We start from the raw sequence: 22855 nt of genomic DNA on the forward strand, positions 1-22855 counted from the left end.
GCCATAGTTCAGTGGGACTGAACATGCTTTGCATGTAGATTGTCCAAGCTGAATCCCTGGCCCCCAGTTTTCTAGACCAGGGCTGGGAAAGTCCTCTCTCTCTGCCCAAGATCCTGGAGAACAGCTGCTGTTACTTGGCTGGAATGGACAAAGAGCCTGACCCCAAAGTAAGGCACTTGCAAATGCTCAAGCTTGGAAACCTGATAGCAAAGTGTTAAAGCTTCAGAAACTAGAATGGAAACAAAAGAGAGCCCACATGCATTGCTTTCCAAACCCAAAGAAACCATTTGCACGCATTACTGTAATATTCTTATTCCCTATGCCAGTAATACTAGCCATCTCCTGGGAAACATTTAAGTACTACAAAGTAGGCTGGGAGGATTTGAAGTTTCTCTCCTCTCAAAACTGCTAAAAGCACAAAGAGATGATCCGGAAATGGCACAAAAAAATGGGATCACACAGTTTGATGACAACTAGAACATTTACTGCAATTTTATCATTTGGTGGGAAATGTTATATGATAGCTAAAATTCACTGAGAAAATCTCAGTGTTCTTCTCCTGTTTCATATTGCAAAAGTATCGATTACAGTCCCCATTTATCACCTTGACTTCTATGAAATAGAAACTAAGGAGGTTCCTCAGCATCCCTATCTAAAATGAATGAAACTGAAAAGCCTTAAATTTAAAAAGAGGTCCCAGATCCCCTCAAACCTTACTACAAGTGTGGGGAACCTTTGGTCCTCCAGATGTTGCTGAACTACAACTCCCATCAGCCCCTGCAAGCATGGCCAAGGATGATGGGGATTTAGTTCAGCAACATCTGGAGGGCTGAAGGTTCTCCACTCCTGGCTTATTGGGTTCGATCCAAAACTGCCACTCTGTCTGAGCATCAGACTTTCATTTGCACAATGGAACTTCCCCTTCCCTGCAGCAATTTTAACAAGGAGAAGAGGAATTGTAACATATTATTGTCCCACAGAAAACAATTCAGGCATCCAGGACTTTAGTGCACCTGTGGCTGAGAGTAGTGTGTCAGTTCAAAAACAAAATGTAGCCATAAATACAGGAGTGTAATGTGTAATTTTTCTTCTAATGTAAACATTTAAAAATGATTCTGTAAATGCCAATGCAAATAAAATGCATAATTATTATATTTATATTACAGGGGATAGTACTATGACTGAGAGAGTGTGGCTAGCCTTGCAAAGTAGCCCATTGTCTATAATACCTATTTTGCCAAAGTGAGGGGGTAGTTTGTGAAAACCTTGAAATGTATTGCAAATTGTATTTTTTTATATATTACTGATGTTCTATTGATGTATTACTGATGTATCTTTATATTGGTGCTCTTTGTAAGCTGCCTTGAGGGCCTTTTGGCCGAAAGGTGGGGTAGAAATATTAAAATCAATCAATCAATATTATTATCATTAATAATTAAGCTTATTAGTCACCTTACACATGCACCTCCGAATGACTTACAAGGAATAGTCTAATATACAACACAGCGTGTTGCTAGTTGTCCCCTATGTTATACCAAGGCCTTGTCCCAGATGTTGCGGGACAACAACTCCCTTCAGCCCCAGCCAACATGGCCAATGGTCAGGAATTATGGGAACTGTAGTCCACCAACATCTGGGGACCTAAAGGTTGGGAAAGGCTTTTACAGAGGCCTGACTGGCCTTTACTAGTGACATTTAGTGTCACCAGTCCCATGCAATGGAAAATTCTTCTAGCAGATTCAGCAGGCATCCTCGCTTTTAACCTTTATATGCATCTTCCAGCGCTGTTAACTTTCAGATGTCTTGCTGTTAACTAAACTCTCTTTACACCCCGACAGGCCTATTCAGTTTACATTTTCTTAAGATCAATTTCTTAGTTTGCTTAAGGTTTTATTATTTTATTTTATGGTATCTTATGTTTTATTGGATTTGTAGATATTACTGTACACTACAGTGATATTTTACATGAGATGGCAGTATATAAGTACTTTTATAAATAAAATAAAACAGGAAAAAATGTTTTAAAAGGTCTAACCGCAAGACTTGGGGGGGGGATGTTGGTGGGAACCACCAACTGCTGCAAAGAAAAAACTAACAATTAAATGCCTGGGAGAAGAGAAATGTCTTTGCCCGGCTCCAGAAAGATGTCAATGTCCGTGCCAGGTGAGTCTCCCTGGGGATTCCAGGACACTTACTGCCCCAGTCCTGCAGTACTTGCCTTTTCCAGCACAATCCACAGTGATGGTTTCATCCTTCAAAAGCTTAAGCACAGACTTCCATATTTTTGCCTGCCATGGGGCATGTGCTGCTGATCTCTGCAGAATGACCAGGTTTCCTTCAAAACATGGAGTTGCAGAGGTGGGCAGGGATCATCCTAGCAGTTCCCTAACCCCTTCCCAAGGTCAGGAGAAAGACTGAGGATTGTTTGGGAGCTGCACGGCCGAGGGAGCCTGGAATACCTCGGCCATGCAAGGCCAACCCCTCCCCAGCCTTCTCTGCTCCAGATCAGCAAGGGTGGTGGTGGCACATCCACAGCCAATGCTTGGCCAGAGTGCTATGCACCTGCATTGAGCAGTGGCCAGGCCAACATACTCCCTGCTTCCTGTCCCTGCAGAAAATAGTAGTAGAGCGTTTGCTGACCTGAGCTTGGAGTGCCTCAGCAACAGAGAGGCAAACACACAGTGGCGAAACCGGCAGAGATTCCCATAGACTACAAACTGTGAACCCTGCAATGCCCCACTATCTTTAACAAAAGCCTAAGCTCTATGTGGATATTCCCCCACCCCCTATATAGGAAGCACCTAATATTGCACTGGCTCGCTTTGCCCTGGATAGCCACATGCTAGACTTCAAATGGCATCAGAAGACTGCAGCCAATCACAAGCAGACCCCGCTTGTGCGATCTGTGCCACGGGACTGAGGGGTACAGTTCACAAATGTTAGGTGAGGTGGGGCCCAATCAAATCCTACGCGTGGTGATGGAATGTTTGCAGAAATTTTACAGGTATACTACTGTTGGTTCGGGAGCAGCTTGCCAGTGCCACCATCTCTTCCAGAAATAGTAAAAAAAAAAAAAAACTCTTTCCATGTGATGATTTAGACAAGGGAATGACTCATGAGACCACTCCAGCATTGCATAAATGTTCCGTGGGAAGCAGCCCTCATAGCAGCATGCCCTTGAATCAAAGGGAAAAAAGGTTTCCATTTCATTGACCCCAATTTGAAAGACGCAGCAGTGACAAGGATATATTTTCAACATGAACAGTAACCTAGAAGGTACTGAAATACACCATGCAAAAAATAGGTTACATTTATATTGGGAGGGGATGGAAGCAGCAACAGTTCAGTGCAGGTTTTCTGTGGGAAAGAGCAAGGGCACTGAACCAGGGAAAGGTCTCAGTATCGCAGCCACTCATGCAGTGTTGCTTATCATTGAACCATCAGATTAATGATTTAAGATATGCCACAGATGCCAGTTCTCACGGGGAAACTTTTCAAATGAGAAACCAGAATTCTCTCATGCTACATTTGCCTTCAAATCATAATAAAAAGCTGACAATCCAATCAAAAACAGGACGAGAAAATAAGTAACTGCATGCAACTCCTGGCCAATAAACTACATCCAGAGTGGCAACATTACCCCAGGTTCAGAACATGGCCAGCCCCTCTTTTTTTGTGCGTGTGCAAAACTTATAATCTGCTGTCTGCTGGGAGGTGGCAAAGAACAGCCACACATTTTTTTTACATAAACACAGCTTAACGTCCCTTACAAAATTATACAACCAGTACGAAGCCAAGTATAAAAATGCAAGTTCCACAGCAGAAGCCATCATCTTGGCAGCTAGATTTTTTAAAAACACCACCACCACTACCACAGTCAGGGAACGTTTTCTTAAATAAAAAAGTCTCCACTTAAAAGCCAGCAGTGATGTTGCCCACATATCTCAATGGAAATGACATTCCAGAGCGTGGGAGCCACAGCAGAGAAACCCTTGCCCCATGCTCCAGCACAGGAGCCCTAGGTAATTGGAGGAACACAACACCACCCTGAGATTTCAGAGTGGGAAGCAACATACTGGTGAAAGCGTTCCCTCCAGGGACAAGGCCAATTAAAGTTTTAAAACAAGGAGGGGAAACTGCAGCCATCCAAATGTTGTTAAGACTCCAACTCCCATCAGACCCAGGCAGCTTGGCCAATGATCAGTGATGGTGGGATCTGTGTAATCCAACAATTCTGGAGGGCCACAGGTTCCCCATGCTTGCTTTAAAGGAAAATACTAGCATCCTGAATTGGAACTAGAAGATTATATGGGTGACTTCAACTACCCGGACATAGACTGGCTGCATATGTGTTCCAGTCATGACAAAGAAGCAAAGTTTCTAGATATTCTAAATGACTATTCCCTAGACCAGTTGGTCATGGAACCGACCAGAGGGACGGCAACCCTGGACTTAATCCTCAGTGGGGACCGGGACCTGGTGCAAGATGTAAGTGTTGTTGAACCGATTGGGAGCAGTGACCACAGTGCTATTAAATTAAACATACATGTAACTGGTCAACACGGTCACATTTGACTTCAAAAGAGGAAACTTCACAAAAATGAGGGGATTGGTAAAAAGAAAGCTGAAAAACCAAGTCCAGAGGGTCACATCACTCGAAAATGCTTGGAAGTTGTTTAAAAACACTATATTAGAAGCTCAACTGGAGTGCATACCGCAGATCTGAAAAGGTACCGCCAGGGCCAAGAAGATGCCAGCATGGTTAACGAGCAAAGTCAAGGAAGCTCTTAGAGGCAAAAAGTCTTCCTTCAAAAAATGGAAGTCTTGTCCGAATGAAGAAAATAAAAAAGAACGCAAACTCTGGCAAAAGAAATGCAAGAAGACAATAAGGGATGCTAAAAAAGAATTTGAGGAGCACATTGCTAAGAACATAAAAACCAACAACAAAAAATTCTATAAATACATTCAAAGCAGGAGACCATCTAGGGAGACGATTGGACCCTTGGATGATAAGGGAGTCAAAGGTGTACTAAAGAACGATAAGGAGATTGCAGAGAAGCTAAATGAATTCTTTGCATCTGTCTTCACAGTGGAAGATATAGGGCAGATCCCTGAACCTGAACTAACATTTGCAGGAAGGGATTCTGAGGAACTGAGACAAATAGTGGTGACGAGAGAGGAAGTTCTAAGCTTAATGGACAATATAAAAACTGACAAATCACCGGGCCCGGATGGCATCCACCCGAGAGTTCTCAAAGAACTCAAAGGTGAAATTGCTGATCTGCTAACTAAAATATGTAACTTGTCCCTTGGGTCCTCCTCCGTGCCTGAGGACTGGAAAGTGGCAAATGTAACGCCAATCTTCAAAAAGGGATCCAGAGGGGATCCCGGAAATTACAGGCCAGTTAGCTTAACTTCTGTCCCTGGAAAACTGGTAGAAAGTATGATTAAAGCTAGATTAACTAAGCACATAGAAGAACAAGCCTTGCTGAAGCAGAGCCAGCATGGCTTCTGCAAGGGAAAGTCCTGTCTCAGTAACCTATTAGAATTCTTTGAGAGTGTCAACAAGCATATAGATAGAGGTGATCCAGTGGACATAGTGTACTTAGACTTTCAAAAAGCGTTTGACAAGGTACCTCACCAAAGGCTTCTGAGGAAGCTTAGCAGTCATGGAATAAGAGGAGAGGTCCTCTTGTGGATAAGAAATTGGTTAAGAAGCAGAAAGCAGAGAGTAGGAATAAACGGACAGTTCTCCCAATGGAGGGCTGTAGAAAGTGGAGTCCCTCAAGGATCGGTATTGGGACCTGTACTTTTCAACTTGTTCATTAATGACCTAGAATTAGGAGTGAGCAGTGAAGTGGCCAAGTTTGCTGATGACACTAAATTGTTCAGGGTTGTTAAAACAAAAAGGGATTGCGAAGAGCTCCAAAAAGACCTCTCCAAACTGAGTGAATGGGCAGAAAAATGGCAAATGCAATTCAATATAAACAAGTGTAAAATTATGCATATTGGAGCAAAAAATCTTAATTTCACATATACGCTCATGGGGTCTGAACTGGCGGTGACCGACCAGGAGAGAGACCTCGGGGTTGTAGTGGACAGCACGATGAAAATGTCGACCCAGTGTGCGGCAGCTGTGAAAAAGGCAAATTCTATGCTAGCGATAATTAGGAAAGGTATTGAAAATAAAACAGCCGATATCATAATGCCGTTGTATAAATCTATGGTGCGGCCGCATTTGGAATACTGTGTACAGTTCTGGTCGCCTCATCTCAAAAAGGATATTCTAGAGTTGGAAAAGGTTCAGAAGAGGGCAACCAGAATGATCAAGGGGATGGAGCGACTCCCTTACGAGGAAAGGTTGCAGCATTTGGGGCTTTTTAGTTTAGAGAAAAGGCAGGTCAGAGGAGACATGATAGAAGTGTATAAAATTATGCATGGCATTGAGAAAGTGGATAGAGAAAAGTTCTTCTCCCTCTCTCATAATACTAGAACTCGTGGACATTCAAAGAAGCTGAATGTTGGAAGATTCAGGACAGACAAAAGGAAGTACTTCTTTACTCAGCGCATAGTTAAACTATGGAATTTGCTCCCACAAGATGCAGTAATGGCCACCAGCTTGGATGGCTTTAAAAGAAGATTAGACAAATTCATGGAGGACAGGGCTATCAATGGCTACTAGCTGTGATGGCTGTGCTCTGCCACCCTAGTCAGAGGCAGCATGCTTCTAAAAACCAGTTGCTGGAAGCCTCAGGAGGGGAGAGTGTTCTTGCACTCGGGTCCTGCTTGCGGGCTTCCCCCAGGCACCTGGTTGGCCACTGTGAGAACAGGATGCTGGACTAGATGGGCCACTGGCCTGATCCAGCAGGCTCTTCTTATGTTCTTATGTTGTTCTTATTATAGGCTGCCTAGCCAGTGCAAGGTGAGCCAAAATTGGTCTAATATGGGTCCTGTGGCTCATTCCTATTATTAAGCAACCTTCAGGATAATGAATTAAAATAACGAAGTACATTACATGGAAGCACGCTAAGTTATCCTTTCCTGTCAGCGTCTCAGTATATCACGAGTTTGCATCAGAGGGAGAAAAATCTCATTTCAGAAGCAAAGGGAATGCAAATGGTAAGAGCGGTTACATTACATCCTAACCCGTCAAGATAAAAACATTTTTGGACAGAACTGTAACATTAAGAATAACTTTGAACCTTAAAAAAAAAAAAGAACAAAACGAGCTGGTAGAAAATCAAATTTGTTCTTCTGTGCCACAAGTTTCTTATTGTGAACAAGATTCTGACCATTTATTTTTTGGGGGGGATACTCTTTCAGCTCTTTCCAGTCTATCCCCTCCCCCTACAATAAACCCAAAGCTACATTTCATTCAGTCTACAAGAAATTGGACCTCCCCAGTTCAATTTCCCAAAGTCTTGGTTTAATGCACTGTTTGTCAAACTTTCTACCCCCAGGCAATCTTTTCTGCACTACCCTGTGTGCCAATGAACATGGGAAGCTGCCAAATCCCAAGTCAGACCCTTGGTTCATCCAGCTGAGAACTACTGACACACACTGGCAGCAGCTATCCAGGGGTTTCACATACTGGTCCTTCCCAGCCTACCTGGAGATGCCAGGCGTTGAATCTGGGAACTTCTGCTTGCAAATCATGGGCTCCACCAGTGAGCGACGGTTCTTCCCAATAACCCCAATGCACCTTCCACGGAATCCTTGCACTTGGCAGAGGATTCCACCATTTGCTCTCAGACCCACATTTCATCCACCTGGAGCACTGGCAGTGCTTGTTACATCTTGCCTTTGCTCTGCACAAAATGGTAGACTTTGTCCAAAATAGTCCAATACGGTTCCATATTGCAGGAAAAGATCAGTCATGGTGGGAAGGTCGTAGCTCAGCAGCAGACCAGCTGTGCATGTGGGACGTCCCAGGTTTAATCCCTGGCGTCTCCAGAGAGGGCTGGGAAAAGACCCCGCTTGAAGCCTGACAGTCACTGCCCATCAGTATAAAGAATACTGGACTAGACAGACCGACTTTCTAACTTGGTATAAGGCAGCTTCCTCTGTTCCTATGCAAACTGACTTTAAGGAATCTATTACTCACTTTACCCTTGATAAAACTAAATTCCTTGTAACTTTGGGTTTCCTCCGTGGTTTTACAGCAAACTGAGTGTCCTGGTACAACAGAAGTGAGCAACCTTTCCTCTGTCATAGGAACATAGAAAACTGCCTTATACCATGTCAGAACATTAGTGTATCTAGCTCAGTAATGTCTACACTGACTAGCAGCAGTTCTCCAGGATTTCAGACAGTCTTCTTTTCCAGCCTTGCTTGGGGATGCCTGTGGATTGAACTGAGACCTTCTCCATGCAGAGCAGAGGCTCTACCACTAATCTATAGGTCTTAAGCTTGAAGGCCTTCCATATAGGGTAATCTGTTGGAAGCCACACAGGGGCTAAAGCCAGTAGTGATTAAGGCCAGAGCAACGCTGGGTGTGACCATCTCTACTTCCCTGCCCAGCATGCTGTGGGGTGAGGGACAGGCTACTCTTGTCAAAGGTCTGAACTGACAGCTTGTAGATGGCATTTGACTTTAGACTGAGGGTTGCAGGTTGCTCATCCCTGTATTGCAACTAAAAGCTACTGCACCAGCAAATCAAGTTTTTAGGATACAATAATTCCAACATCTATTCCAGCACAAAACAGTAACAGAGGTACTGAAGGCCTGTTTCATCAGAGCCACAGGGCAGATATGCAGTGGAAGCTGTTTTCCAAAGCCAGAAAGAGATGCTGATGTTGTAGATTTGGAACACGATAACTTCCAGAAGCCAGATCAGTGATACAACACCGCAGCAGAGCTGTTCAGTTTTCTGAAGTGATTGTTTGAAAAACACAAACTAGCTTTCTGCTCTTACTGATTTATTAAAATATACGGTACACACAAGATCGCCAAGTAAATGTTGCAAAATATAAGCTTATGCGTAAACAGGACAGGGGTTGTTTGTTTTAAAAAAGCCTGCTGGGAAGATTGTGCCAGTCATTCCATAATCCGGTGTGTGATGTTAGTTTAGTTATTTCTGCATCCATGTTATAATTTAGTATCCAAATTTGGTGAAGATCAATATTCACATGCAATGGTAACAGTCATATTTTGGAATTCACTGAAATATCAAAATAGCCAAGTCAATTAATCTGAAGCTGATCTTAGCTTCTGACTGAGAATCTTTGCAAAGCAATTTAAAAAAAACACATTTTTCTGAAGAGAAGACTTTGGAGATAGGAAAATGGAAAGATGAACTAGTGTCAAAACATGTACCTGGCTAACATTTCCCAAAGCAAAGATCAATCACTCTTAGATAATCTAAGTCACTTTGGTTTATTAGACCTCAGTTTTTTCCAGTGACTTTCCCCTGCTGCTTAGCAATTATGTGAAAAATATTATGGGCTGGATCTAGACTAACAGTTCAATCTTAACCAAGTCTACTCAGAAGTAAGTACTATTGACTTCAATGAGGCTTACTCCCAGGTAAGTGGGTTTAGTCATGCTTAGTGTAGACCCACTGAAATCAAAGGGGCTTAAGTTAACCCACTATCAAAACAGATTAAGAAAAAACATAAGAAAAAAAGACAGAGTAGGGATAGCAGATATGGTGCCTTCCAGATGTTGTTGGACTACTATCATTCCTGACCACTAGCCATGTTGGCTGGGCTGATGGGATCTGTAGCCAAACACCATCTGGAGGGCACCACAATGGCTACTCCTGATGTAGAGTTATGAAGGCTTTTTCACAGTCAGAAAAAAATGGTTTCTTCTGATGAACTGACATCTTTAGAGAAGGGATGGCTAACCTGTGCCCTCCAGATGTTGTTGGGACTCCAGCTTCCATCACCTTGAGCCAGTATGACCAATGGTTAGGGATAATGGGGAGATGCAGTCCTGCAACATCTGGAAGGCCACAGGTTAGTCATCTCAGCCTCCCTGCCAATTATATGTATTAAATCAGGTCCTGCTTAATATTTAATTTCTTTGGAAATTTTGAAGCAGGGCCTTCATAATGATGGCCCTCAAGGATGTGCAATAATTTTCCTTGAGGCACAATGCTGCACATCTCTGATTTTTAGGAAAGGTTCTTATTTTGGTTGGCTTTTTATCCTGTGTAAACTAAAAAATTATTTACAGAGTTCAAAGGTGGCAGACCCTGTTATCTTCATACTCTTTTTGCATGTTATACATTTTTGTTCTTAAAATAATTTGTTTTGCTATTGGAAATGATTTTTCCACTCTGTAAATTGCTTTTAGCATGTGGGGAAATGGCCTATAAAAGTTGTGAGTAAAAGAAAGTATACTCAACTTATCAGTAGCATGTATCAGTGTATAGGTGATCATGTGCTTCTGACCTACTTAAAGCAAGACACCTGTTCAGAACGCTTTAAACGCAGCTTTCATAAAAGCAACAATATTATCGTATCAATGAAACTGGGCATCTAATTATAGGTATGTGCGTCTCTGAATATAATTTATTGGTAACAAGATTCAGTTCAACATTCCTAAAAGGTGATTTACTAGCAGAAAAATAACATCTGAAAATATTATTCTATTATACCGGAATTCGTCTAAATATTATACTATGGGAAGCAAAATAGTTTACAAAAAGTAGCATAGTTCATTATTTTTGTCTCAGCAGATTCATGCAGAAAAATGGCATTAGGCCAAAAAAAGAAAAAAGCATAATAATATTGAAAACTGCAACTAGGCTCCGTTTTGCAAGTAGTGGACTTTTCCAGCAATTTCCATGTACAAATATTTACCTGTACCACAAGTTAGCAAGCAACTCCAGACAGCTTTAGTGAAAACCCACTTATTAAAACAAAGAAAGCATTCAGCAAGCTGAATTTTTTAAAATGGAAGGCCAACATTGCCAAAATTCAAAACAGTGTTTGGCAACAAAAAAGGGCTGCTGTAGAAACCATCATCTATGTCAAGGATGAGGAACCTCCAGGCCATTATATCTGGTCCTCAGAACTTGTTCCGGGTCACACCCACTCTCCTGTGCTCTGTTTTTACCTGGCTGGCATATATCCCTGAACTCTGATAATGCCTCTTGCTTGTTTGGAGGAAGAGAGAGATGGTGTGTGAGTGTATGTAGAAGTCAACTGTACAAAAGTAAACATTACGTTAATTACCCACCCACTTTTGGCTCTGGCTCCACCCATGACTAGCATGTGGCCCTCAGAAGGTTGATCAGAAGGGAATGCAGCCCTTGGGCTGGAAAAAAGGTTCCCCACCCCTGATCTACATAATGGAAGATAAAAACTAATAAAGTATTAAAGGGAGGAGTGATGGATGTTTACAACCAATTTTTAATGCTGGCATCAGTAAAACCTTTTGTGCCCTGCTTGTGGACTTTCTGGATGCACGTGGAACTAGGTTCTTTGGTCTGATCCAGCAGGGTCTGTCAGGAATTATTTGATTTGGATTCCTGCATTGAGCAGGGGGTTGGACTTGATGGCCTTATAGGCCCCTTCCAACTCTACTATTCTATGATTCTATTGAGAGGAAAAAACACATTTGATACTTTCACCCTCTCCTCCCAACGCAAAGATTTTCTACACTGAGGCACGTGACAGCAGCAGGTGTCTTGCTTTACTGAAAGTGTGAAAGCATTTTCTCATTGATTTCCTTATTTTCTCCCCCAAACATACAGGGTTAAGTTTAGACTCTCTCACCATTACTTATGTGCTGAAAACTGCACTAAACTTAACACCAAGGTGAAAAGATAGCAGCAAAAATATGCCAACGCTGAGAGGCTAAAATACAGGCCCATGCTACTGAGATGCAAAACAGATAAACGTGATGCATGATTTTGCAGATTACAGCACACGTGAAGCATGGCAAGGGAGCAGTTTGCAAAAGAGGATTGTTACTGGAAAGATAAAGGCTTAATTCAGATAAACTTAGGTAGTAAGCACAGGGAAGAGGAAAGGATGGGGTGTGGTATGCACCCACCCTCAAGACATACTTGTCTTGCCACACATGGATGTAATATTTACACAAGCCTACAGGCCTAATCATAGAATCACAGAATAGTAGAGTTGGAAGGGGCCTACAAGGCTATCGAGTCCAACCCCCTGCTTAATGCAGGAATCCAAATCAAAGCATTCCCGACAGGGGGCTGTCCAGCTGCCTCTGAAAATGCCTTTAGTGTTGGACAGCTTACCACATCCCTAGGTCATTGGTTCCATCGTCGTACCACCCCAACAGTTAGGAAGTTTTTCCTGATGTTCAGTTGAAATCTGGCTTCCTGTAACTTTAGCCCATTATTCTGTGTCCAGCACTCTGGGACGATTGAGAAGAGATCCTGGCCCTCCTCTGTGTGACAACCATTCAAGTATTTGAAGAATGCTATCATATCTCCCCTCAATCTTCTCTTCTCAAGGCTAAACATGCCCAATTCTTTCAGTCTCTCCTCATAGGGCTTTGTTTCCAGTCCCCTGATCATCCTTGTTGCCCTCCTCTGAACCTGTTCCAGTTTGTCTGCATCCTTCTTAAAGTGCGGTGTCCAGAATTGGACGCAGTACTCAAGATGAGGCCAAACCAGTGCTAAAAGATGGGAACTACTACTTTGTGCAATTTGGAAACTATACTTCTGTTAATGCAGCCTAAAATAGCATTTGCCTTTTTTGCAGCCACATTACACCGTTGTCTCATATTCAGCTTGTGATCAACAACAAACTGTGCAGTCCTTTCATGGAGGTTATATACATCCATAACTGTACCATTTGGGCTTATGCACATTGGATTTTATGCATGTAGGACCTATGTAAACATTAGTGTCCTTTCATGAGTTCCAGAGGCAAGACTGGCACATTCAGTGGATATTGTGAGAAACGACAATAAAAGTGTTTACACAAATAATTAACAACAGAAAATCCTTTGGTAGCAAAGTCTCTGAAACTGGAGTGGAAGGATGGAAGAGAGTGGGAGTTTACACAAAGGCAGAGAGGACTTAGGGAACAGCTGAGCAGAAAATATCACTTGTTTGTCTCAAATGTAGCAAACATTGTACTATAAATATTCTCTTGTTGAGGGATCACATATTTGATCTGAGAAATCACCTTTTAAATTGCCTGAACAAGATGACAGACAGAGATGGTGCAGATGCAACACTGATTCCTTGTAAACAGTGGGTTGTAAATAAGGAGTCAGCCTTGGCAAATGCTCGCATCTTCTTCCTGTCTCCAAGTTTTCAAATTGGGGGGGGGGGAGAACATGCAGCCAATGGCATTCTCTCAATATGCAGATCAACGTTTTCGGAGAACCACCAGTAAGTTTGCACTGGATCATAAGCAACACACCAGATTCGCACAAGAATGAACAAAAAACAGTGTAGGGTACCAGTGCCTCATCTACATGTAAATCTCCACAAAGGTACAATGCGCTTTAGTTATCACAGCTAGCATAATTTGAAGATAAAAGTAGTGGAGTAACAGGGGTGATCAAAGGACAAGAACATCCCAGGGAAAACATTACGCAGAATGAGATAACCTGATTCTGGAAGCTTCTACAGCTGGAGCTGAATTTATAGACACATCATATTCTCCCAGTTCCTTAAACCTTTGCTTCCCAGTGGCAATTTGCACCCAATATGTTGGATTGTTAAAGCTACATGGGAGTTAATAGTACTAGCATAATTAGAATGTACCCCCTTCTCCACTGCTTGAATTAATGCAGCTCATTCAGCCAAGAAACCTGGCAGAATCTGTTCCTGTTGTTGCCAACAGGTTTCTTGAATCAGTGACCATAAACCTTGACACGGCACTGCCTAGTTAAAAAGAAAGAAAGCTATTTCCTCTTCTCACAGCCTCATGTTTGTTCTACATCTTATCAATCCAAAACAGGTTTTATGAACCCTTTTGCATGTTTTAAGCTGTCACGCACAACAAAAAAAAGCTTGCTCTGTAGCTCCCACTGCTCAAAAATGTAACACTGGTAAAAGTTGACGAAGAAGGTGCCGTAACCTGAGCTACTGCCCTTAGTCAGAGATAATGCTAGGAACTCTATTTCTCTCACCTCAGCTTTGCGGATGTTCTCTCTGGCTTCATCTATCTTCTGTTCCAGTTCTGCTCGGCTTTGTTCAGACACCACAGACCCATGGCATTCTAATTCCTCAAGAGTCTGCCAAAAATATGAAGGGGAGGGGAAATATTGGGTGTTGTTTTTAATTGAACTGTTCTTCCTGGAAGGGATTTGAAGCTTTATTCCGAACCTTGTGCAGAGGTCTCTTCGTTCGCAGGCTAAAGCAGGCAGACAAACCACTATCCTAATTTATAGGAGAAATGGAATTCCTTGCTCTTCTTTGCTGTCCCTTATTACAAATCCCATTTAAATCATCTTGTAGAATAAAGTGGTGATTGACATACAGTAGGGCCACACTCATACAGCAGGTTAGGTTCCAGACCCCCACCGGAAAGCGAAACCCGCCGAAAAGTGGATCAGCTGTAGTGCGGGGGTCTGGAACCTAACCCGCTGATCGCACCAGAGATCAGATCTTCCCCTCCTCGGGCGTGATCAGCTCGAGCGGGAGACTGATCATGCCAGAAGAGGAGATCAGCTGTAGCACACTACAGCTGATCTTCCTCTCCTCTGGCACGATCAGCTGGAGTGTGGGGAGCTCCAGCCCCCCCTCCAGCTGATCGCCCCACTGGCACCTTATTAGCAGAACGCTGAAAAGCGGGACGCTGAGAAGCGGGGCCCTACTGTACTGTAGAACTGAGAGCCCTCCCAGCTCAAACAAGACCAAAGTCACATTGGCTGGAATGCCCCTCAATGAAGCAGTTCCCTTTAGCCACAGAAATGGAATGACTGAAATTCTGAAGTGGAATAGCAGTGGTTTAATTCCCCCTGCCCCCAAGGTGGCTGGACGAACAGGACAGATAAATAGCCATCAATTTTCTATTTTTTTTCAACCCACCCGTTGACTGTGAATGATGTTTTTGTGCTCCCTCGCCACACGCGTTGCCCATTTTCTGGCCTCCTTGTTCAGACTGTGCTCTTCTGTTGTCCCAGTTTCAGATTCCAGTTGTCTACTCTGAAACACACACATACAATAAAAGAATTAGTGGATTTCCTGGGTCTGGTCTCTTCATCTGTTGACATCCTTGTTATGCAGCCACTGTACAAATGTTATTAGCTCGCTCATATGACTTTAAAAAGGGCTTTTCCCAGGTTCTTGTTATATGAAATTGGACATAACAAGCAAATTCTGAACACAGAAAAAGCCCTCCTATTTGTTCATGAGTTATTTCATGGGGTATATGAAAAAATGAAATCACACCAAGATTGCTTAAAAAAAAAGGTGGCTATGTAGTGAAGATGAATTCTCTTTAATGCAAGAGATTTCTGAACCACAAGTACCAAATGTATATCAGATAAAATGCCTCAGGCAAACAGGCAATTTTGGGGTGAAAATACTTAACTAAGATTTAAACTTTATTTTGCACTGAATTTCCCCAAAATTATCTGTTTCATAGGCTACTAGAGGTTGATGAATGCAAGGACAAAATGAAGTATGATTTCACAAAGATCCTGAACACTTACCAAACTAGCCCATGCATTTCCCCAAGACAAAAGCAAGATACTGTTCACCACTCCCACCCCAATGAGTACCAGCAACTGACAAGCACATGCAATGGTTTACCTGCACCATTACAGGATGGTTCTCACATCACAGGAATTGGCCCTATGATGGGACAACCATGTTTTGCAAATGAGTATTAAAGCCTATGGTTTTGGGTGGGTTGCACGACAAAGGGATATGCATTCGACCCTGGCCTCCTGAATGTCAGAAAATGAAAAGGCCTCAATCAAAAAAAAGAACAGCGTAACCATATAAGTAGTCCAGAGGTTTGGGGGGGGGGGAGGCAATCCTTTCCATTGCAATGGTTTGCTGGCTTCTTCCTTCTCTTTCATCAGATTATCATGTGCAAATATACATAAAGTGTGTTCTAGAACAGTGGTTCCCAAACTGTGGTCTGTGGACCACCAATGGTCCACAAGCTTCATTAAGGTGGTCCATGGCATATCTGTGCATTTGTGGTTGAAGATGGGAACCAGAACATCCATCACATTAAATATTCATACAGGTTTTTAATTGTACTTTCATTGCGTCTTTCATTTCTTATATTGTATTTTGTTGTATTACAATTTGAATGTTATGGAATTCAGCTGCCCTGGTATTTTATGATATGGTGGTATAGAAATACTCTTATAAATAAGTAAAGAAATGAAATACAATATATAGGAAAGAAAAGAAGCATTAAAAATACAAGTAAAAGTCACACAGCATCTAGTTCAGCACGTTACAATTGCTACAACAAGCAGAAATAATCATTAGATGGTCTGTCAAGACCCTCAGCAATTTTCAGCTGGCCCGTGGGGGGGGGGAGGGCAGTTTGGGATCCACTGCTGTGTAAGATGTGTACACACTTCACAGCTGTTACCTCCTTCCCTATGAATAGTGTTATTTTCTGTCTTTCAAAGACCCTCAAAGGCAGAACCTAGTTCTTCAGATTACATCTACTTATGAATGGCTCCAACCTTTTCTTTAAAGCTTCTACAGGAAGTTCCCAAACTTTCCCCTAAGCAACTGAGGTCATCTCATGATGCCCTCCTCAAGGTGCCCCTGAAGTAGGAAATAAAAAGGAAAGCAAATGGGGAGCAGGCATTTTCCATTGTCATAGTGCCCCACTTGCGGGTCTCTCCTCCCCAACCCCTGGCCAGGGAGGCTTGCCTGGTACACACGTTTCTATCTTCGGAATTGTAGTTTTGGTCACTCTGCTGCTTTCAGATGCTGTTTTCGTTCTTCTACTATTGATTTTTTAAAAAATGTTTTATACCAGGGTTGGGGGACCTCAGGGCCAGGGGTCAAATGTGGCCCTCCGGGCCTTAGTATCTGGCCCTCCGAGCTCCCCACAAGGCTACATTCCTCACTGCCCCCAGCCGTCATGAGTTTGTTTGCCTGGCTAGAATGTGCCCTTGAATTCTGGTTATGCTTCTTGGTTGCCTGGATGGAGGACAGAGAGGGATGTGTTCGGGTGTGTTGAAACGAGCCTACTATACAAAGCCAGATTTTACATTTGATGCCCTCCCGTTTGCTGTTGGTCCTCCCTACTATTGGTATGTGGCCCTAAGAAGGTTGCCCAGAAGGGAATGCAGCCCTCAGGGTGAAAAAGGTTCCCTCATACCTTTTATACATTTTAATTCTATAAACTGCCCTGGAATCTTATGATAAAAGGTGGTAGACACTGACCATCTCATATTTGCTTCCATTTTGCTGTACAACAACCACCGTTGTTCAGGAAAATTTCTGTACAACCAACAGATTTCCTCACACCCCACCTGCAAGGGCCTGGTACTTACAGATGGTACACATACCAACGCCTGCTTAAACAATGAATCATAGTTTTAAAATGTTATAATGTTCCATGTATTCTTAATGGTCTTATGTGCTTTTTCATGTGTGTGACACTTCTGAGTGTCATTGCAACAACAACAAAAAGTGGCTTACATTTGAAATTCACTAACAGGCAAAAACACCTTGTGGTTTAAGAACATACCTATAGCCAACAGGTATTTCTATCAAACTTTAAAAAGCAGGGAAATTGGGCAGCTCTAGTGAATGCACCAGGGAAGCAGGAGACCTGACCTCCTCTCTGAGATATTGGACTGCCCTACAAATTTGTCAAAATGCAAACACCATTTGGGTTAGTCTCTCACAGTCCAATCCACTTCCTGTGTAGCTTGGAAGAATTTGGTAACATGTGCCTCTGAGCATATGGTGAGTGGTGGCAACACTTGCCATCTCCAAAGATGGAGAATTACATTTTTGTATGTATGTTGGTGTTCTTACTTGCTTCTTTCCTGTGTTACTACTGTTTCTACAGAGAATCTAACCTAGAAAATTATATTTCTCTCATTATTCATCTTGGAACTCTGTGTCAAATTTATTTTTATTAATTTCAAAGACTTTTTATTGGTCAATGTCATATGATGGTGAAGACAGCCTTTTGTGTTTCATACTGGAGATTATGTTTCATTTCTATTTTGGGTACATTAACAGTTGAATCTGAAACTGCAGTTTGATGTAAAATTAGACTGATAAAAATATGAAATGAATCTAGCTGTTGGAAAAACGAACTTGGCCTGTCCAGCATGCATGTTTTCAGCCTGCTATGCTTAAACCACTCCACTTAAGGAAGGGTGGGCATGGTCAATTAAAAACATAGAGCATATCTAGAAACCGAGACATTCCTCAAGTCCACTGGAACTATACTGCAGCCAGTGCCATTACTCCACAATTGTTTTTGGAGGTTTTTTTTAGTGTTGCAAAGTGTTGCTGTACTTCACATATTCACAGAAGCAAAAGAAAATGATTTACTAAAGGAAACTTCAATAAAATTGCAAAGTAAATCCAACATATTTAAAGTGAAAAATCAGCTAGGTATTTTTTTTACTTTTAAACTGCAGGAGATGAAGGTCAGAGTATGGGGCAAGGTCAATAATAGGATTACAGCACTCTGTGTACATGGCTAATTTTTAATTAATTTCAACAAATTATAACACTAAGGAAAAAATCCAACAGGAGTCTTTCTCTCTCTCTTTTTTTACACTTTGAAGTCTCAATTCTCTCTGACTGGGGTATTGCCATGAAAATTTACAGGGTGGTTAAGCAAGCATTTCTGGGTTCAGGACTATAGGTTTTGTAAGGTTTTATTTTGAAATGAGCTTATGGGAAGCAGCAGAATGGCATGGGGGGTAATTGCAATTTAACATTGCGGAATGAGAAAAATCCATTCTGGCTATAACATACAGCCAAATGATGGTAATATATTTCCAGAGGGGTAGCTGTGTTAGTCTGTTGCAGCTTAACAGGTGTGTTAGTCTTGTGGCACTGCAACGACCAACACATTTGTTAGTCTGTAAAGGTGCCACAAGATTCTTTGGTGGTTTGAAATTTCTCACTACGGAATATTCTACGATTGCATCTCAATCTAATTCATTAATAGGTATCAATTCGTTATTGCTTGAGCATCCAACTACTTACACATCCTGTGTACTAAAAGAAAAAAATCTCCAGCTCTAGGACAACCTCTGTGGAGCAGGACTATTAGTAGGATGCACCAGCTTATTCGCTAGGAACAAGTTTTTTCTGCTTTAAAAAAACGGCACAGTTCAGTTGTGGCCTGTTTGACACAGAAATTCCAATAGCCCTTGAAAAGTCCTGTTTTGTGTGTGGGCTACAAGCTCATATAAGTTCCAGTCCTGCTCACTGGATTCCAGCAGCGATGTGTATTTGCAGAGATGATGCCAACATTTATTACTGGATCTCTGTTCCAACTCCAACTCAGTCCAGGAGGAAAACAAATCCTCCTGCATTCTGGCCAGAAAGGACAAACAACAGTCCAAAAAATTGAGCTAATTATAGGTTCACTTTCTGCCTCAAGACTTCCTGCTTGGTTTACAGTGAAAGAGCTGTGAAGTACTCTGAAAAATCCTTCAACCTTCTAAAGCAAAATGGAACACTCGCCTACATAAATGGCACAGCCATCTAGCCATATGAACCCTACATGAAAAGGGGAGGTTACTTCTAAGAGGCACTGGAATAACTGTCTATCAAAAAGGAGGGGGGTGGAAATAGGCGGGTGTCATGCCATAGGAAGTGATACCAACATGGGCAGAGCTTGGTCATAATACACAGTGAGATGATTCAGTGATGAGGGAAGCCAGAAGTTGTGCCTGGAACACTTAAGTAGAACTCTAAATTGGGAACATAACATTATCACTTAATGTGACATGCTGTTCTAGGATCCCAGATGCGATCATTAATAGCATCTTCAGACAGAGGCCAGCTTGGCCACTTTGACAGAACTATCAGCCAGTTTAGTACTAATGTGCTGATTCTCAAATCAATTAGTTCAGAGAACTACAGACAAGTTGCCTAGTACTTTCGTAGTAAGCCGTTGTTGGGGTAGTACGCTTTACACTACAGGTCACATGATGAAATGAAAATTGCTTTTTAAAATGTTTTAAAAGATTTTTTATAATTTGTTTTTAAGATGTTTTATTTTAAAAATGTTTTTAAGATGTTTTGTGTTTGAAATGTTTCAAGGTGCTTCTAGTGTTTTATCCTTTGTTTACAGCCCTGTTCTGGAGGAAGGTTGGGATAGAAGTTTAATAAATAAACAAAACAACTAGCTGCTCGTTGTAAAACCCCCAAAACGCACAAAAGAAACGAGTTCTTATTGCAGCCCAGCTCCCACACATGAAGTACAACAAAACATCTCAGTCACTGATTTGGACAGACCTGATGTGAGGCTTCTACAATTTACCACTGCAAGACCCACATTATGATCCAACTGTTGACAGCAAGAGAATATGCGTGATTTATGGTTCATAGAGCTCTGCCTTTTAAAAGGGCACAGTGGAATTGACAGCCCTGCAGGTTCCCTCTTTCTCATTTTCAGTTTGAATTTATCATGGCTTCTTTATTTATTTATTTACGTTAGTTGTTGGACACTCACTGTATCCTTTTTACTTAAATTCCTCTAAAGACACTGTGGGCTAATGTATTCTTCTGTTAACAGCAACACACACAGTGTGAAAGCTTGTACAAAGACTCTCAACAATTCCTTGTTCTGTGTAGACAAGCCAACTATCACAGGCAGCTGTGTTAGAATCTAGCACTTCTCACATGCAATGTGCTGATGTTTAAATAGAAGCAGAAGAAAGGTTCTTGTTAAAGCATTCCCAGTGATGAGGTGGGGTGTGTGTGTGTGTGTGGGGGAGAAGCGAAGCATCTTTGAAAGGCTCTTGGCACATAACTACAGACTCCTGGGTTTTCTAAGGATGACTGCAAATACACACACAAACACAGAAACACACACTGCTTTGTAAATGGGGTGTTCACAGCCCTGTTGGTCCCACAGAATGAAGTGACTCATGTCCTTATACAAATACCCAGCTTTGTTAATAAGACTATTTTTGTTCTTTTTTTTATCTGTTCACCCACCTTCCCAGGAGTTTTGTGAAACCCAAACAGAAGTGAGGAGAGAAGAATGGCTCACTCTACAGTTATGTTTTTCATTTGCAGCAACTTTTCTCCAAGAGTCAGACTGGTAGTCTTCAACCATTTCAGACCTGGGACCCATCCATAAACCTAAGCTGAAAAACATCTAAAATTTTACTGCATATGCTTGTTTCTTTGTATTCATCTTTCTTTCACACTTTTATTTCCTTATCCCTTTCCCTCCCTAAACTAAAGAAAGAAAAAAGACAAGAAAATTGCGGGACTGCCATTGGTGTGACAAACCTTTAGGTCATGGTGTAAATTGCTTGTGGATTCCAATCCACCTTTCCAAGCTGCATAGAGATGTGAAGGCCCGGGGGGAAAATGGGAAAAAACCCTGCCCCACCCCCCAATTTTTATTTTTCTGGGCCTTCGCATCTCTAAATTTGCATCATCCACACCTTGTGCTAAGCATTTTCTCTGTGACTGTTACGACAGCCCATGATCCAGAGTGATTAGTTCTAGGCAACACACAAATGCCATTTCTCTGGGCTCAGTAATACTGAAGATTAGCTCCAACGAAAGATCTGAACCTCATCCATAGAAATAAGGAAATAAGTTTGTGTGACCATCCTCAACGACAGTTTAGCTTCCATTTCTATCCCTGTGACAATGGGCTTCCAGCCCAGGCCATGCTACTCTGGTCCTCCACCCCGATCCTGCGCTTGGCTCTTTGTATTCATATCAGAGCTTGGAAAAGTTACTTTTTTTGAACTACAACTCCCATCAGCCCCAGCCAGCATGGCCACTGGATTGGGCTGATGGGAGTTGTAGTTCAAAAAAGTAACTTTTCCAAGCTCTGATTCATATGCACTTCTAACTTCCCCACCACAACCATGGACCACCTGCTTCTTCCTGGATAGAAGCAGATACAGGGAATGGCCATCTATGGTTGGGGGGGGGGCTTCCTTCTACAGTATGTACCCCTCATAAAAGTTCACTCCTTGTGCTATGCACTGATTTAGACTTCCCCTAGCCCATGCGAGATAACTGAAGGGCCATCTCACTAGCTATTTAAGGAATACCATACAGCCAAAATGGAAAGTACTTCTGCAAAGCAGTTAAAGGGTGTCTCAAAGTAAAGAACTTCCCTGCTGTTGCGGCACTGCTCACTACGCCTCTTGACATAAGTGCATCAGGCACACGCTAGCTGGAGGGTGGGGCGTCAAGGGCCAGAGCTCCTGTCAAAGCTCCAGAACTTTGCTCTATTCAGGTCTGGTGGGTGGTGGTGGTTGCACACAAAGCAGACATCAGCTGAAAGTTCTTCTACGTATAGATTACCTGGAGGAAGTTTAAAACCTCCACCTGGAAACCCCCCCAGAAATGAAGAGACACTTCTTCTTTTATGACCTACTGCCTTTACTGTTAACTGCAAATTGTAACAGAGGAAGTTGCTAATGTTGAACCTCAGCATACCTCCATTTCCTTTTCTTCTCATAAAAACAAGACCAATGATCACACTTGGGGGGGGGGGGGCTACATCGGTTTCAAGAGAATTTCAGATTCTGCAATGTACAAGTAGATGACAAATAATGATGGCCAAGATCTTAAGAGCTACTTTAGGTGTGCCCGAGGGCTTGGACATGCCCAACAGAAATGTTGGCTCTCTTTTTGGCACAGCAGGCACCCCATTCACTCAAGGCCCTATCAGAAGCTGCTTCTGAGAGTCTTCTCAATGTCAGAAGTGACTCGCTAAGTGATACTGGGGCACCGTTCAAGAAACTGAAACCC

The 22855-nt window shown here is 42.3% G+C and overlaps 1 protein-coding gene across 1 annotated transcript in view; it reads right to left on the reverse strand.

Annotated features, from left to right (window-relative positions):
* Window positions 1-22855, reverse strand: part of FCHSD2 (FCH and double SH3 domains 2) — a 197825-nt gene that overhangs the window by 22530 nt on the left and 152440 nt on the right. The window contains exons 11-12 of the mRNA XM_061629063.1: window positions 14972-15088; window positions 14071-14175 (exon numbers count right to left, since the gene is read on the reverse strand). Coding sequence (XP_061485047.1) covers window positions 14071-14175; window positions 14972-15088 — 222 coding nt within the window. The remainder of the gene's footprint in view (window positions 1-14070; window positions 14176-14971; window positions 15089-22855) is intronic.

This window comes from Rhineura floridana, chromosome 5, assembly GCF_030035675.1.
Source record: "Rhineura floridana isolate rRhiFlo1 chromosome 5, rRhiFlo1.hap2, whole genome shotgun sequence".
In the NCBI taxonomy this organism is placed as follows: domain Eukaryota; kingdom Metazoa; phylum Chordata; class Lepidosauria; order Squamata; family Rhineuridae; genus Rhineura; species Rhineura floridana.